Genomic DNA, 18,043 nt, shown 5'->3' on the forward strand with positions numbered 1-18,043 from the left:
ACTTTCTGTGATTATCAAGGTATACAGGAAGTGCAGTTTATACTTCTCTGTTCCATCTGCACGATTCAGTTTTCAACACTTATTTACCTAACATCAAATGAAAACCAAATTATTTTAGTCACCTAAATTTGATAAATTAGTGTTTCCATCTTATTCATTAAATATTTATTGATATTGCTTGTCACGTGAGGACGAAATGCTCTGTACAGCAAGGGTGAGGCTTTAGCCTGGGCTTAATGACCTCTGTTAAGTGAAGGAGCAATGAGTGAAGTGCAGCCTGCAGGTCGTTCCATTTGCTTGGATCCCACGTCTTTCTCCCAGGCCTTTTCCTTAGATTCAGATACTAACAGTACAGTAGGCAGGTGTTACCTTGCCTTTCCCACCTTACCCTTCTGGTGGGAGGCGTGAATGAACTGTGAATGTTAGGGGAGACAGGCTGTGGGAGGTAGAAGACAGGCAGAGCAGTCAGTCCACGGGTGTGGGTCTGGAAGACACTGGTGGCCTTTGGGTCAGCATGCTGGCGTGGGAGTGCACTTCTGGAAGAGTGCACAGTCTGCTCCACGGCACCACCGCTTTACAAAGCCTCACACTGTGACCTTCATTTTGGTTCCTTTACAAATTTGTTTGGTATTAACACGTTTCTCTTACCTCAACATAGTTGGACCTGAACAGATTGGGTAAGAAAGGTCAAGATTCTTGATCCCAAAGTTCGTCTACTAGAGAAAATTGGATTTTCATAAAAGTTACTTCATCTTTAAGGAATATGCTCTTATGTACATATGTGTACTAGATACTAAGTAGAATAAAGTCCATTTCTGAACTTACTACACAGCGTAATCGACAAGTTGTATTATCACAAAAACCAGTTGCTGTATACTCACAGCGCATCACTGGCGGTGAGGTCGAGTGTTGAGAGGGACTCTGGAAGATGAGGCCAGGTGGGCGTGTCTCTGAGGGTGCGGCCACCGGCTGTTTTCTGCGACTAGTGAACTGTTATCTGCCTACTTCATCTCCAGGTCTCAGACAGCCCGGGAGACGAGCCCTCAGAGTCCCCATATGAAAGTGCAGATGAAACACAGACTGAAGCGTCCGTCTCATCTAAAAAGTCAGAGCGTGGAGTGACCGCCAAAAAGGAGTACGTGTGTCAGGTGAGGGGAAAGCAGCCATGTGCTTTATCCATGGCTGCATCCGACTAGGGCCCGGGTGCACAGACAGAGTCTGCAGTGTCCTCTTTCTCCCTGCATCCCCAGCCCTGTCATCACTCACTAAGAGTCCTGGGGTTGAGATGCCTCAGTTAACTTCATTCATTCATGGGTAGGATGTGTGACCCATGTACCTGTCATGTGTGATACACATGCATGCAGATATGCTTTTGATGTATATGAAGATTGTATGTTGGGAGAGGTGAGGTGCCAGGCCATGGGCTGAGGTGGCTGTCACCAGACCCTCACCCATCAGTGCAGCAGCGTGTGTGGTGACTGGACCTGGGTCACATAACCTTCCTGTGCCTCATTCCCTGCCCCTCTGTAAGATGGAGATAAAGTCAGAGCTTCCATGCAGGGCTGTTGATCTGTGAGAAATGCCTGTAGTCAGCATGGTACTCGTTGCCTGTGTTAGGTTGACTTTGATTTCTGATGAAAATGTGCTTGTGTTTTCTTGACTTTCAAATCTGATTTGAAACATCTTGAACGTATTCTTCATGGTTTTGATCCTGTTGTTTCCTTTGCTGTTGCTGAGGGACTAACCCTTTCTGTAACATGTCTGGTTTTAATATGATAACTGTGTTTCTGGTAGATACTGCTCAGGCCAGGCATTTTACTCTGTGTGTGTGGTCATATTTCTCTGAGTAGTAAATGGGGTTTTCTGGCATTGAGACAGAATCAGACTGTCTCCCTGTGGTAAGGAAGGATGCAGAAGAGGCTCGTGCAGGGTGCTGGTCATACCACCTCCTTCCTGTCCCTGCAGCTGTGTGAGAAGACAGGCAGCCTCTTGCTGTGTGAAGGTCCCTGCTGCGGAGCATTCCACCTCGCCTGCCTCGGGCTTTCCCGGAGACCGGAAGGGAGGTTCACCTGCAGTGAGTGTGCCTCAGGCAAGTCCTATTACTTCTAAGGCTGTTCTCGAGGGTGGGCCACCTTCTCCTGCTGTCTCTTTGCAAAGTCTTGCCCTGAGACACTAGCATAGAACACCCCCTCCCACCTCCAGTGCTTGTCCCTCACAGGAGCTTGCAGCCTGCACCTGGCAGGGATGCCCACCACTCGGTAGCCCCCAACAGTTTGCTCTCTGATTTCAATTTCTTGTGCTCCATCAGTCCCTTTCCATCAGGTGGTAGGCCTTCCTACCTTCATGAAAGAGTGTTGCTCGAAAATTAGTTCAGTATACAGTGGCTGGCAGAGTGACGGGACAGCCACATGGGCTCTGCCACACTATTCCCACGGTGGCTGAGCCTCCTCTGTCTGGGAGGCAACCACGGGAGTGGGCGCTGCAGCTCCAGATGGCCCAGTGTTACTAGTACAGATAACCTGGTGGGTCACAGGACACTGAAGTTCATAGGAACATTGAGTTCTTTATGAAAGAAGACAGTGTCAATTGGGGCTTTGGTTTCAACAGAAAGAAGCAGCTCCGCACTTGTCTGAGTGCTTGGCACCTTTACCACAACAGGTCTTGCCTGCACAGTCCGGGGTCATGATGGGAAGACAGGCTGCACAGTAGGGCCCCTTCTGTCCTTTAGCTGGGCCCAAGGAGTCTCCAGGCTGTTGCTGGAACATGTCCTGGGTCAGGAGTGCACCTGGAGAGCCACCCAAGCCAAGATAGTTCAGCAGCAGCACCCCACTTCTGGGGCATCTGCCTCTTGTCATAAGTGACTCTCCACCATAGTTGATTAGCTGCCCTCGAGTAGATGAGAGGGAGAGCCTTTCTTCAGAGTGGTCCCTTCCTTCAAACTTCTTGCCACTTAGAATGGGCCTCCCCCAGGCTGCGCAGCAAGACTCTGCTATACTTCAGGGGATGCTGGAGCTCAGGTCACATCTAGGTAACCCTTGAAGGCTGGACTTCTTTTCTGGGGAAGGCTTGAACTAGTCAGTAAGGTTGAAAGAGCCAGATGCTTCAGCCACACAGGCTGCCTCTGAAAAAGAGTTGTTTGGTTTTGGTGGCTTAGAATTACAATTTAATTCTTGTTCTTTGTACCTCTCTCTCCACCCATCTTTAACTGTTTGCTAGGGATTCACTCATGTTTTGTGTGTAAGGAGAGCAAGACAGATGTCAAGCGCTGTGTTGTGACTCAGTGTGGAAAATTTTACCACGAAGCTTGTGTGAAAAAATACCCTCTGACTGTGTTTGAGAGTCGAGGCTTTCGCTGCCCTCTGCACAGCTGTGTGAGCTGCCATGCTTCAAACCCTTCAAACCCAAGACCATCCAAAGGTACAGATGCACCTTGCAGCTTCGGGGTGGGTTCCCATGCAGGCATACTGGTGCTTGGGCAGGTGGGCATGGCAGCTGCTGGGTTTGTCACCAGAGGTCACAAACTTTAGTTATCTCAGGTAATACTTGCTTTTCTGTTAATGATTTGACACTGGTGGGGTGAGGGTTTTTCTTTGACAGAGGACCTGCCCCCATTCTGTCCTTCCATCCTAAATATCATCTTGTAGATTCGTGATTTTAGGAGAGGGGCAACCTTTGAACTGTTTTGATAGATTTTATTTGCTCTAGCTTTAATGGCCCCTTCATTTGCAAGAAAAACATTTTTATGTCAGATCACAACCACGTTACTTAGCGTTAGATGTGTGGGATTAAGGGTGGCAGGTTGTCGGTACTTCTCAATACCAGAGGTGATTTTGCCTGCCAGGGGACATCTAGCAATGTCTGGGGATATTTTGGGGACACGCTACTGGCATTTAGTGGGAGAGACCAGGGATGCTGCTAAACGTGGTGCAGTGCCCGGGCTGAGAAACACTGGTTGACCTTTTTTTAGAACAGGGCGTTTTAGATGCTTGACCATTTTCTCAAACATTGTTTTGAAGCATCTTTGCCTTGATGAAAGGTGTTTTCATCAAATACCTCAAGTTTGTTTCAGCATTAGCTTGCAAACTTGTGGAGGGTCAGCAATTTCTGGTTGTCCTGTTCATTTCAGCTCGAGTCAGAGTGTCTGGGGTCTTTAGGTATGCTCCTTTGCTTTCAGGTAAAATGATGCGGTGCGTCCGCTGCCCTGTTGCCTACCATGGAGGGGATGCTTGTCTGGCAGCCGGGTGCTCGGTGATTGCTTCCAACAGCATCATCTGCACGAGTCACTTCACTGCTCGGAAAGGGAAGAGGCACCACGCCCACGTCAACGTGAGCTGGTGCTTTGTGTGCTCCAAAGGTGAGGTGTGGGGGTGTGGGGGCTTGGGGGCTTGGGAGCACGGTCGGTGTTGGGAGCACGGTCGGTGTGCCATCTGCAGGAGCCACTTAGCACGGGGCTCTCAGACACGCGGAGGCGGTTTCCCACGTCTTCACGTTGAATAGTATGTCGTGATATCACTTAGGTAACTATCATCATTTCACAGACTTGGCGGAAATGATTTGTCTGGAAAATAACGTTAGCTTTTGTGTTAATGTACAGATTGCTGTTCTCAGCCTGATGTTTGAGTTGGATGTGTAATAGCTGCAGAGTATGCGGAGTTGGATCTGGGCTGGGCTATGTGAGACAGGCTAAGCCCAGCCCGCCCTCCTTTTGCAGGGGGAAGCCTTCTTTGCTGCGAGTCCTGCCCAGCGGCCTTCCACCCCGACTGCCTGAACATCGAGATGCCTGATGGAAGCTGGTTCTGCAACGACTGCAGGGCTGGGAAGAAGCTACATTTCCAAGATATTATCTGGGTTAAACTTGGGAATTACAGGTGTGAGAAATAGAATCATGTTTTTATGACTTTTCTTGTTCAAATGTGTTTGTTTCACTTTACAGTACTTAAAATATTGAAGTTATTGTCACTCTCTCTGAAGAGTCTGTGAATCCTGTTTTTAATATTTATAATAGATGGTGGCCAGCAGAAGTTTGCCATCCCAAAAATGTTCCCCCAAATATTCAGAAAATGAAGCACGAGATTGGAGAATTCCCTGTGTTTTTCTTTGGGTCTAAAGATTATTACTGGACGCATCAGGCGCGAGTGTTCCCATACATGGAGGGGGACCGGGGCAGCCGCTACCAAGGGGTCAGAGGGATCGGAAGAGTCTTCAAAAACGGTACGGAGATTTCCAGATAGAGAGTTGAATAGCACTCTCTTGTGCCTTTTATTAATCCTTATTTCTGCTTTTTGAAGTTTGATCTTTGTAGAAAATAGTGGGCTAAACATTCTATCAGTATTTTTAAATTAGAAAAAAGTAGGCTGGCCAGTTAGCTCAGTTGGTTAAATTATGGTGCTGATAATACCAAGATCCAGGGTTAGATCCTTGTACTGGCTGGCTGTCAAAATTAATTAGTTAAATAAAAAGAAGATTATGTAGAAAAAAGAAAGCTTATAGACTGATTTATTTGTTGAGGCATAGACTAAGATATACTGTTTAATAGCTTTTGTAACAGTGGTTTGTGATTCATTTTATTAAAATACAGTAATGCTACTTTTGATAAATTATTTTTAGTACTAATTTACAGAAATTTTTCATAGCTCGCCTTTATGTAAGATGCAGATCTGGAGGAAAGTGTACTGTTTGTCTGGACCTTGTGCGTGAGGCGCTCGTCTTGCTTTACCCTCCAGCAGACACGCTGGGCATCAGGTGCCTCATGAGGTGTTGGGGGTGGGAGATGGAGAAGAACACAGATGTGGCCCGGCTGGCCCACGGCCTGGGCATGAGGAGACAGTGTGGGAAGGTGGTCATTTCACTGGAGGAATTGGCGTTTACACTAGGTCGGTCAAGAGTGAGTGAGGCCAGAGCGTGCACACACGGCTCGTTCAGGGAGACCCAGAACTGTGTCACAGCTGATTGCAAAGAGGCAGGTAGGAGTCTGAGCTTTGAAAGCTCTGCCGGCTCCAGGCTGCCAAGGGCTTTGCAGGCTGCACTGAGCACTGGGAGTCTGTCTTCTCTCCTTTGAATCCTCAGCCCACACTGGGCACTCAGAGGTCTGAATAAGAGTGGGTGGGCACCAAAACATTTTCAAAAATTATTAAAAGGGAGATATACTGAAATCAAGAAGTAGCCTAATGTGTTTGGTGTGACAGTCAGTGGTGGGAGGGTGACTCCTGATTCTTGGTGCTGGCATCCTGTAGAGCTAGACCCATCAGTGTGATTGACTCGTACAGACCACAGCACATGCCGAGTGTTGACACGGGGCTGTCTTTTCAGGGCAGATTTCAGCCGTTTGTGTTTCCTCTGTTCTTGCTAGAGCCTGTCGTTCACTTCCCAGAGCCCCTTTTCTTGTTGGAAGGGAAAAGTAGTATTTTTTTTTGTTTTCTATCTTAGGACAGCAAGTCCCGAGTATTGATCCTGGTGCTCTGTCCTTAGACCACAGTGAAGATGGGGAGGACCAGGCAGAGACCTACCCTGGGGCCTTCCTCATATTGACCCGATGCTTTAGTCACCTGATGCTCTTCTGTTTAAAACGCTCTGCAGCATTTAAAAACACCTGCCCTTTTACAGTTTTCCATGGCAGTTTTATGGAAACTAGAAACTATACTTACCAGTGAAAGTTTAGAGTAAACCATTAAAATATAGAGCTTTAAAAGGTAAATGTATTTATTCACTAAAATCTTTCACTTGTATTTCATTGACTTTTTAGCACTGCAAGAAGCTGAAGCTCGTTTTCGTGAAATCAAACTTCAAAGGGAAGCCCGAGAGACACAGGAGAGTGAGCGGAAGCCCCCGCCGTATAAGCACATCAAGGTGATGTGTCAGAGCTGCACGTGTGTGTGTGACTCTCAAGCATGCAGACCCTTCCTGCTCAGGCTGCATCTTGAGTCAGTATCTGTGGTGCCCAGTGTGGACAGTTGCACGGGAGTCGTAGGCACATAGCAGTGCCGTTGCCACCGAGCATGTGCTCTTTTTACAGTAGGGTGACTGCCTGCAGAGTCAGGGGTGTATGGACGGGTGGTCTGTTTGGCCTTAGAGTGTGTCGCTTGGCATAGCAGCCAGAGAAGGGTTGGAATGACAGTTCTGGCTAGGCTATCTGGAGCAGGAGGGACTGAGGGATGAGCCAACCACCTGGAGCAGGTTGTCACCGTGTGCTGGAGATGAGCTCAGATAAGAGGTGGTCATTGGGGGCCAGTGCCCAGCCACAGTACGGCTCAGTCAGCAGGAGTCCTTGAGAAAAATGACCTTCCTACCTCAAAAGGTGTGGAGATCAAGGAAGGACAGTAAGATGTTCCTCCTTGTCCCCATGTTTCTTCCAGTGAGCCCAGGAGCCCGAGCAGGAAGTGGGAGCGATAGCCAGGGCACAGCTCTGTGAGAGTAGCCTGCACTTGGCGAGATGGTGCTGCCCACATCCCATCGCCCAGTGCTCATGGCCTCTCGACACAAGCATGCCACTCACTGCCTTGTAGCCGGGTCATGGGCTCCGTCTCTGCTCCTAAAAGCTGATGTCTTTGTGTAAAGAAAGCATTCTGCATGTTCATCTGTATTTAATATTTTTGTTGGGATAGATTCCCAGAAAAGATTTACAGGGTCTGAGAGCATAAAACTTTTAAGATTCTTAGGGAATATTTCCAGATTGTTCTCCAGGCGGATGTACAATTTGTCATACCAAAGCAGTGAAAAGGATGTCTTTCACCACATCTTCCCTAAAATTATCCATTTCAGCTTTAGTTTCTTTTCCTTTTTTGCTGCTACTTTTATTATTTGGTTGCTCTTCTTCTGTTAATAATGAGCCACAAGGTCTTAACAGCAGAGACTGTGCCCTCTTGTTCACCACTTTCTCCCTGGAGTGCCCTCCCTGGGGCCTGCTGCAGGACGGATGGGGAAGTGCCTGAAGAGAGTGCCTGTCCCACACTGGCTGGACACCTGCATTGTACTAAGCAGCTGGCATGCTTTCTCTCAATCCTACAAGAGCCGAGAGCCTTGCTTTTTATAAATGAGGAACGTAGACAGTAGGATAAAATAATGGGGGGGGGGGTGTTGGGAAGGAAACTTCACACTCCAGCCCCAACTTCTAAAGCCCCTAGGCTAGGGTTTGATCTGTCTGCCTCCTGTGTTAAGTAGGCAGAGAAGAGCTCCTCCAGAGTCTGGGTGGGGGACTCTTCTGATGATTATGTCCCAGCAGGGCCTCTGAAGCATAAAGACCACCAGGAGGCTGGGCGGGGAGGGAAGTCTGGAAGGCTCTCCATGTACGTGTGGGCCAAGCCAGCTTACTTTTTCCCTGCAGGTGAATAAGCCTTATGGGAAAGTTCAGATCTATACAGCTGATATTTCTGAAATCCCAAAGTGCAACTGTAAGCCCACAGATGAGAATCCCTGTGGCTTTGATTCGGAGTGTTTAAACAGGATGCTGATGTTCGAGTGCCACCCGCAGGTGTGTCCTGCGGGCGAGTACTGCCAGAACCAGTGTTTCACCAAGCGCCAGTACCCCGAGACCAAGATCATCAGGACAGACGGCAAAGGGTGGGGCCTGGTCGCCAAGAGGGATATCAGAAAGGTATGTGCTGTGGCACTCTGCCCCAGCTTCTAAGAGACTGTGGTTCACTGGTTACTTAGCCTTAGGTCTGCTTACTGTGTTTGCATTCATGTAAGAATGGTATTTTATTTTATTTTATTTTATTTTTTGGCGGCTGGCCCATACAGCGATCTGAACCCTTGACCTTGGTGTTATAACACTGCACTCTAACCAACTGAGCTAACCAGCCAGCCCAAGAATGGTATTTTAGAACATGTTTTTCGAATTGAACTGTTACAGTTGAATATCTTAAGATGTTACATGAAAGACATCTATCGGTGCTGAAACGCATAAATTCCCTAAAGCATGCCTTAGGTCAGAATTTTGATGGTTGCTTTCATGAAACAGAAAGATTTTCACACTAGTAGTAGCCAGATGCTCAGGGGCTTTTACTGAGCAGACATGAAAAGTAGGCTCCTTTGAGGTATGGTTCTGGCATCGCCTAGGAGGAAGTTGTTAGTACGCACCAGTGGCCCCTTATAGCCGCCTTTGTTCTCTTGTGGAAGCACCAAGTGCACTCAGTGTGGAAAGAGGAAAGTGGAATTGGTTATGTTGCTGCAGCCCAGCCCTAGCATGCATTGCAATAGCCTAAGGCCAGGTGGCCTCAGACCCCAGGTCCATACTCAGGGCTGATCCAGCACAGAGAGACTGAAAGCCCTGGTGACAGTACCAGCTGTGGCCCAAAAGACTGCTTAGAAACACCCCCAGCAACCTCAGTCCTCTTTCTGTCATGATTGCTGATTCATCCAGACTCTCTGTGTAGCCTCTCAAATTATTTATAACCATTTTCTCTGTTAGGGGAATTGATATGTAATGGGGCTATGTGGAAGCTTGGTTAGCAGACAGTACTCCTAAGAGACAAGCTATTGTAGGAAGCAGGGTCCGGAATGTTGCTACTTCAAGAATACGTAAATAAATTTTTCATTGACAGCTTTTATAGAATATGGATGAGATCATGTGAATTTACTGTGCAAGATACCCCGCCCCCCTGGCCCGTGTTGTGATGTGCCTGGGGCCCTGATCTGAGTGGTGGCGGATGGGGAGCCTTGAGCCCTGATGCTGAGAGTGGTCAGCGCACTCCCATCCTCACCGTGCTCTTCTGATTTCCAGGGAGAATTTGTCAATGAGTATGTTGGGGAGCTGATTGATGAGGAGGAGTGCATGGCAAGGATCAAGTACGCGCATGAGAACGACATCACCCACTTCTACATGCTCACCATAGACAAGGTAACGCTGCCGAAGCATCCCAAAGGTGGGACGGGCCCTATGGCCCACTGTAGAATGTGGTGTTGCATTGTGACATTATTCTTTCATCTCCTTAGTTGTTTTTTTCCAAACATCTGCACATTTTCTTCTGAAGTGCAAGGTGTCTTTCAGCAGCTGCTTGAAGGCCAGAGCTAGTGAGAGCATTTGGGAGTGTGTTCAGTAGTGCCCAAAGAGCGTACCAAGCGGTCTCACTAGGGTCAGGGAGAAGAAAAAAGCACAGATGAAGAAGGTTTCATATCTTTTTGGTTACGTAGTGGAGTCTTTTTTGGTTGTTCGTTGCTTATTTGATGCCCAGATTTTTAAACATTTTGGAACCTGAGTGCTAGTGGAGGTCAGTGTCCTCAAAGAATTATGATGAGACAATCTGTCCATGAGTGGGCTAAACCAGGAGATAAACATATAGGTAAAGTGCATCTGGAATGCTCTCAGGTCTGGGACTGACGTCCAACCACTTGGAGCATTGCCTCTGTGAGGCCTTCCCAGGCCAGTCCCTCTAGTGACCATGGCACCCAGGAAAGTGGGTGTCGTTCCTTCCTGCACACGGCAGCCGTCTGCTGCTGTCCACCTTCAGCTGGGACGGCACAGCCTCCTTGGCGCCTGATGCTCTTTGAGAGGAAGGTTGACACAGAATGCACATTTCTGCCTCTTGTTGCCCTTAAGCTCATAATCTAGCAGGAAAGTGTGGCTATTTTTTTTTTTTTTTTTTTTTTGGGACCGGTAAGGGGATCACAACCCTCGGCTTGGTGTCATCCGCACCACGCTCAGCCAGTGAGTGCACCAGCCATCCCTATATAGGATCCGAACCCACAGCCTTGGTGCTAACAGCACTGCACTCACCCGAGTGAGCCACGGGGCTGGCCCAAAGTGTGGCTATTTTTAAAAGAGGAGGTTAATAATAGTGCTTGAAAACAAGATAGAAAATGATCACAGACCAAAATTTTTGAATAATCCATGGAAGACAGAAAGAAGATGTGATGATATCTAGAGAGAAAGTGCTGCTGTGGAAATAAGAATGGTTCCAGGGACCCGTCAGGCAGTCCCTGGGGAAACTGTGGCCCTCTCCCAGGGGATATGGGGAGCTGTGGCCAGTGGAGCCTGCCCCAGGTGAGCATGGGGCTGTGTGTCATTTGCCACAGGTCACAGGGCTTAGACTCTTCAATGAGGTCAGGGTCATGTAGGACAAAAGTTCTGGGCTAAGAGATACTGACAGCACACCCAGAGGAAGGGCATGCTTCTCTACCATATCCTGGGGGAAAGGGCATTTTGGGGGACAGTAGGGGAAATCCTAATTTGGATAAGAAGCTTTTATTTATTTCTCTTGGCAGCTGGCTGTTATAGGGATCGCACCCTGGACCTTGGTGTTATCAGCACCACGGTTCAACCAACTGAGCTAACTGTCCAGGCCTGAAGCTATTCTTGATGTTAAATTTCTCAGGTGTGGAAGGTGCTATGCGCTATGCAGCAGAATGCCTTGTGATGTGTTTAGGGGTCAAGTGTCAGATGTCAGTAACTCACTCTCAGAGGATCGGAAGAATGTGTATGTGTACATACACACAAATGTACACCTGCACATACATATATACGTATGCATGTATACAAACACACACACGCATACCTGCACACACACACGTACACATACGTATGTACACCTACACATGTGTGTACATGTATACGTGTATACCTGCACACGTGTATATACATGCATATGTATATATATATATATGCCCACACATAGGTACATGCACATGCACACACATAAATATATGTGCCTGCACATGTGTATATGCATGCACATGTATATATGTATACACATACAGACACAAAATAGAGGCGGAGAAAAAGCAGATGTGGTAAAATGTTAGTAGTGAATCTGGATGAAGTGTGTACTGATGTTCACTGTCCTATTCATCCATTTTATCTGTAGGTTTGCAATTTTTTAAAATAAAAGAGTTGGGGCTGGCTTGCTAGCTCAGTTGGTTAGAGTGCGGTGTTATAAAACCAATGTCAAGGGTTCAGATCCCTGTACCAGCCAGCAGCCATAAATAAATAAATAGATAGACCTAAAATAAAACAATTAGTTAAAAGGGTGTGGGCCCTAGAGCTAGAGAGGTGGGTGGTACTTCCTCCCCCAGGCGGTCAGGGCATGGCACCCAGCACATTCCTCTAGAGCCCTGTCAACACAAGCCTTGGTTAGGAGGTGGGCTCTTGCACACTCAGTAAGCAGGTGAACAGGGATTCTGAAGTACAGAATGATCAGAAAACCAAGAATAACCAACTATAGAGAAAGAATTGCCTGACCTCTCCCAGTGAAACTCCCTAGCAGCACCTCTGTCAGCTGACAGGGAAGGAGGCTGAGCTTGCTGTGCAGACAGAAAAGCTCTGCGAGGCTGGAGCAGGAGGAAAGAGTGCTACGTGCAGCTTCCCTGGGGATCGTGGGATGGGTAAGGGGCTTGCATTTTAACCCTTGTGGGAACAGTGACAAAGCCTGCTCAGAGGCCTGGTGGCCAGCTGGAGCTGAGGTCCCTGTATAGACACCTCGAAGGGCTGTAGCCCTAGGGAAGGGACCAATAAACTTGTCCCAGGAGGCAGCAAATACCTTCTCTCTTTTATCTGGGGAGAGAGCAAGCGGAGTTATTTTTTTGTTAGAAATTGAAACCCTAGGCCTATGCCTTTTCTCTGTTTTAGATTCTAAATGTAAATGACTTGTGTATTGTCAGACATGCCAAGTCAAGCATTTAACACACAAATCGGTCTCTGACATGGTAATTCACCTGGGATACTTGGATAAAGCCTGTGACACACGGGAGGCATTCATTCTTTTTTTTTTTTTTTTTTGACAGCTGTGGGTACAGGGATCAAACTCTGGAGTGTTATCAGCACCATGCTCTAACCAACTGAACTAAACGGCCAGTCCTGAGAGAGACATTTAAATAATTCATATCTCATTGTTTCCTATAAGAAACAAAATAAAAATAAAGTATGAGCCCCACTTAAATGTTTGCAAAGCACAATAGAATGTGACCCCCCCATCAGCAGACCCTTCAAAGTGAAAGGTTTTGCTGAGTTAATAAGGCTAAGTCTGAAGGATAATGTGAAATAAGTGTGTTAGAAATGGTTAGTCATGAAAGAGGTTTAGAGAACATACACACACGAGATATTGTACATACATACATACACGAGGGGTAAATCAGGCAGATTTGAACAGTTAAAACTGGGAGTTAAAATACAGTTATTAAGAGGATTCTGGGCAGATGGTGATCAGGAAGCACCCGGAATTGGTCTCCTCACCTAGACAACCGCTGCACTGGCAGCGGCTGCTGATGTGACTATTTTGGAACTCTGGAGTCTAGTGAAGGCTTGCAACTTCCAGAGAAAGGCTTGGATGATAATTTAATTTTGGTCAATTTCAGCTCTTAGCACAGTACCAGCTATGCATCCCCCCCTCCACCAGCCGTGTGGCGTCATGTACAAGGGATCCTCAATAAAATTATAAGCAAATTTTTCATTGGAAACTTTGGAGGCCTGAGGGCAGTGGGCTGATATATTCAAAGTGCTAAAAGAAAAAAACCTGTCAACCAAGAATCTGATATCTGGCAAAACCATCCTTCAAAAGTGAGGGAGAAATTAAGACATTCCCAGATAAACAAAAGCTGAGGGAGTTCATTACCACTAGACCTGCCCTGCAAGTAATGTTCAAGGGAGTCCTGCAGATTGAAGTGAAAGAGCACTTTACAGTAACCAGAAGCTGCATGAAGAAATAAAGATCTCAATAAAAGTAAATTACATGGGCAGCTAGTATTATTGTAACAATGGTTTAAAACTCTACTTTTTTTGTTTTCTACATGATTTAAGAAACTGTTACATTTATTTATTTATTTTTCTTTTTTTTTCCCCAGAAAGTAATACATTTAAAGAAATTATTAGGGGACTGGCTGGTTGGCTCAGTTAAAGCATGGTGTTGATAACACCAAGGTCCAGGGTTTGATCCCTATTACTGGCAAGCCACCAAAAAAACAAACAAAAAAAATAATTATTAGCACAAGATCTAGTATTATTGTAACTTTGGTTTATAACTCCACATTTTATTTTGTACATAATTTAAGTGACTAATGTGTTTAAAAGAATTATTAGTTTATGTTTTGGGGCACACAGTATATAAAAAGATGTAATTTTGTGACATCAACAACTAAAAGGGGTGGGGACAGTAGTAAAGGAACCAAGTTTTTATGTTATTGAAGCTAAGCTGTTATACATTCAAATTAGAGCACTATAACTCTAAAATTATATGAGTCTAAAAGTTGGTTTTTTGAAAAGATCAGTAAAATTGACAAAGCTTTAGCTAGATGGACTAAGAAAAAAAAGAGAGGAGATTCAAATTCTGAAGTCAGAAATGAAACTAGGGACATCACTACCGATTCTACAGAAATAAAAAAGGGTTATAAGAGTATTATGAACAATTATACTCCAATGAATCGGATAACCTAGATGAAATGGACAAATTCCTAGAACACAAAACCTACCAAGACTAAATCATGAAAAAAATATAAAATCTGAACAGACCTAAAGCAGTAAAAAGATTGAATCAGTAATCAAAAATCTCCCAACAAAGAAAAGCTCTAGACCAGATGGCCTCACTGGTGAATTTAAAGACAAACTAATACCAATCATTCTCAAACTCTTCCAAAAAATTAAAGAGGAAGGACCACTTTCAAACTCATTCTATTAGGTAAACATTACTCTGATACCAAAGGCAAACAACAACACTACATTAAAGGAAGACTACAAACCGATATCCCGTGTAAATATTGAGGCAAAAAACCTCAATAAAATACAGTCCCTGACTTAACAATGGTTTGACTTATGATTTTTGACTTTATGATGGTGTGAAAGTGAGAGCATCTAGTAGAAACCATATTTTGAAAACTCATACAGCCATTCTATTTTTCACTTTCAGTACAGTATTTGATAAATTACACAAGATAGTCAACACTTTATTATGAAACAGGCTGGTGTTAGATGGTGCTGCCCAACTGTAAGCTGACGTAACTGTTCCGAGCACATTTAAGGTAGGCTAGGCTAAGCTGTGATGTTCAGTAGGTTACGTGTGTTAAATGCATTTTCAGCTTACGGTATTTTCAACTTAACGATGGGTTTATTGGGACGTAGCCCCATTGTAAGTAGAGGAGCACCTGTACTAGCAAATAGAAGTCAGCAGCTAACACCGGGGTCAAGGGTTCAGACCCCCTTACCAGCCAGCTCCTCCCCCATCAAAAAAAAAAATAATAATAATTCAGAAGCTTATTAAAAGGATTATATATCATGACCAAGGGGGACTTATTTCTAGAATACAAAGACAGTTCAACATACAAAAAGCAGTCAGTGTAATATACCACATTAGCAGAATGAAGGGAGAAAACCACACGATCATTTCATTTTATGCAGAAAAATCATCTGACAAAATTCAACACCCTTTTATTTTTATCATAAAATAATACACTCAACAAGCTAGGAGTAGAAGGAACATACCTCAACATAATAAAAGCCATTATATGAAAAACATAGTGAACATCATATTCATTAGTGAGAGGCTGAAAGCTTTTTCTAAGATCGGGAGCAAGGCAAGGACGTCTGCTTTTACACTGCTATTCAACATGGTGCTAGGAGTTCTAGCCAGAGCAATTACAGAGAAATAAAAGGTATCCAAATGGAAAGAAGTAGGGAATAATCTCTGTCTGCAGATGATATTTTTTATGTAGAGAGCTCTAAAGAGTTTACAAAAAAACCGTTGGAACTAATAAATAAATTCAGCAAAGTAGCAGGATACAAAGCCAACACACAAAATCAGTTACATTTTTATACACTAACAATGAACAATCTGAGAATGAAATTACAAAAATAATTGTATTTACAAGAGCATCCAAAAAAAAAAAAAGGCTGGCTGGTTGTCTCAGTTGGTGAGTGTGGTACTGATAACAGCAAGGTCCAGAGGTCTATCCCTGTACCAGCCAGCTGCCAAAAAAAAAAAAAAAAAATAAATAAATAAATAAATAAAATACTTAGGAATTAACCAAAGATGTGAAAGATTTGTACAATGAAAATACAAAACATTGCTGAGAGGAATTAAAGAAGACAAATGGGAACATATCCTGTGTTTGTATATTGGAGACTTAATATTGCTAAACTGTCAATACTTCCCAAAATGAACTACAGATTTAATGCAATCCCTATCAAAATCCCAATGACATCTTTTGCAGGAATAGAAAAACCCACCCTAAAATTCATATGGAATCTTAAGAGACCTCAAATAGCCAAAACAGTCTTTTAAAAAGAACAAAGCTGGAGGACTCACATTTCTTGATTTCAAAACTTACTACAGATCTACAGTAATCAAACAGTATAGTACCTCATATAAAGACAGACATACAGACCAATGGAACAGAATAAAGAGCCCAGAAATAAAACGTTGCATATATAGTGAAATGATTTTTTCACAAGGGTGTCAAGATCATTCTTTATGGGAAAGGACAATCTTTTCAACAAATTATGCTGGGAAAACTGGGTATCCACATGCAAAAGAATGAATTTGGACACTTACCTAATAGCATATAGAAAAATTAACTGAAAATGGATCAAAGACCTAAGTGTAAGACCTAAAAGAGTGAAACTCTTAGAAGAAAACATAGGGCAGTAGCTTGGCAACATTGGATCTGGCAATGATTTCTTAGATATTACACCAAAGGCACAGACAACAGATGAAAAAGTAGACAAATTGGACTTGATGAAAATTTAAAAGTTTTGTGCATCAAAAGACATTCTCTACAGAGTAAAAAGGCAACCCACAGAAAATATTTGCAAATCATTTATACGATAAGGGATTAATGTCCAGGATATAAAGAGATCTTCTAAAACTCAACAGCAAAAATCAAACAACCCAATTTAAAAATAGGCAAGAGACTTGAATAGACATTCTCCAAACAGGATATACAAATGGCCAATAAACACATGAAGAAATGCTCAATATCAGTAATCATTAGGAAAAATGCAAATCAAAACTACAATGAGATACCGCCTCACACCATTAGGATAGCTACTATCAAAAAACCCAGAAAATATCCCTGTACTGGCCAGCTGCCAAAAACAAAACAAAACGATAAAACCCCAAATCAGAAAGTAACAAGTGTTGGAGAAGATGTAGAGAAACGGGATCCCTTGTGCACTGTTGGTGGAATGTCAAATAAAATAGCTGCTGTGGAAAACAGTATGGTGGGTTCACAAAAAGTTAAAAATAGAATTACCGTATGATTTAGCAGTTTCACTTTTGCTTATATACACAAAAGAATGGAAAGCAGGGACTCAAAAATATTTGTACACCCATTTTCATAGTATCATTCACAATAGCTAAAGCATGGAAGAAACATGAGTGTCAACCAACTGATAAATGGATAATCAAAATGTGGTATAGTGATGTGTTGCTTAAGGACATCAGTATTAGTCTGTTTGTGTTGCTTATGACAATACATGGAGCTGGGTGATTTATAAAGAAAAATGAAATTTATTGCTTACAGTTTCTAAGGCTGGGAAGTCCAAAGTGCATCTGGTGGTGGCGAAAGTGACCCAGGGGTCTCACATTACAAGATGGTGGGAGCAGAGAGAGCAGAGAGCAAAAGACAGACCCTCCTCTTCTTTTAAAGCCCTCAGAACCACACCCCTGACCACCATTTTTAATCCATTCACTACTGCACGGTCTTACAGTCCAGTCACCTCTTCAAGGCTCCACCTTTCAATGACCATAATAGGATTTCCCACCCTCTTAACAGTCGCAGTGGGGGCTAAGTTTCTAATACATAAAACTTGGGGGACACAATTCAAGCTTCAGGGAGTTTTGGGGGGGCATAATTCAATCCACTACAGACGGGGGTACATTCGGATAAATGAGAAATGCATTGTTGGGCAATTTCATCATTGTGCAAACATCATAGTGTGCCTTACGCAAACCTAGATGTATAGCCTTCTACACACCTAGGCTGTATGGTATAGCCACCGTTGTATATGTAGTCCATCATTGATTGAAACGTTGTCATACAGCATATGACTGTGTATCCGTACAGTTGAGTATTTATTATGCAGCTTTAAAAAGGAAGGAAATTCTGCAATATGCTAAACATGGAT

General features: G+C 44.2%; 1 protein-coding gene across 1 annotated transcript in view; it reads left to right on the forward strand.

Annotated features, from left to right (window-relative positions):
- Nucleotides 1-18,043, forward strand: part of NSD2 (nuclear receptor binding SET domain protein 2) — an 89,800-nt gene that overhangs the window by 59,958 nt on the left and 11,799 nt on the right. Inside the window, exons 10-18 of the mRNA XM_063107294.1 lie at nucleotides 1,017-1,148; nucleotides 1,966-2,089; nucleotides 3,217-3,417; nucleotides 4,175-4,354; nucleotides 4,712-4,868; nucleotides 5,006-5,211; nucleotides 6,743-6,846; nucleotides 8,321-8,590; nucleotides 9,719-9,835. Coding sequence (XP_062963364.1) covers nucleotides 1,017-1,148; nucleotides 1,966-2,089; nucleotides 3,217-3,417; nucleotides 4,175-4,354; nucleotides 4,712-4,868; nucleotides 5,006-5,211; nucleotides 6,743-6,846; nucleotides 8,321-8,590; nucleotides 9,719-9,835 — 1,491 coding nt within the window. The remainder of the gene's footprint in view (nucleotides 1-1,016; nucleotides 1,149-1,965; nucleotides 2,090-3,216; nucleotides 3,418-4,174; nucleotides 4,355-4,711; nucleotides 4,869-5,005; nucleotides 5,212-6,742; nucleotides 6,847-8,320; nucleotides 8,591-9,718; nucleotides 9,836-18,043) is intronic.

Source organism: Cynocephalus volans, chromosome 9, assembly GCF_027409185.1.
Source record: "Cynocephalus volans isolate mCynVol1 chromosome 9, mCynVol1.pri, whole genome shotgun sequence".
NCBI lineage: Eukaryota > Metazoa > Chordata > Mammalia > Dermoptera > Cynocephalidae > Cynocephalus > Cynocephalus volans.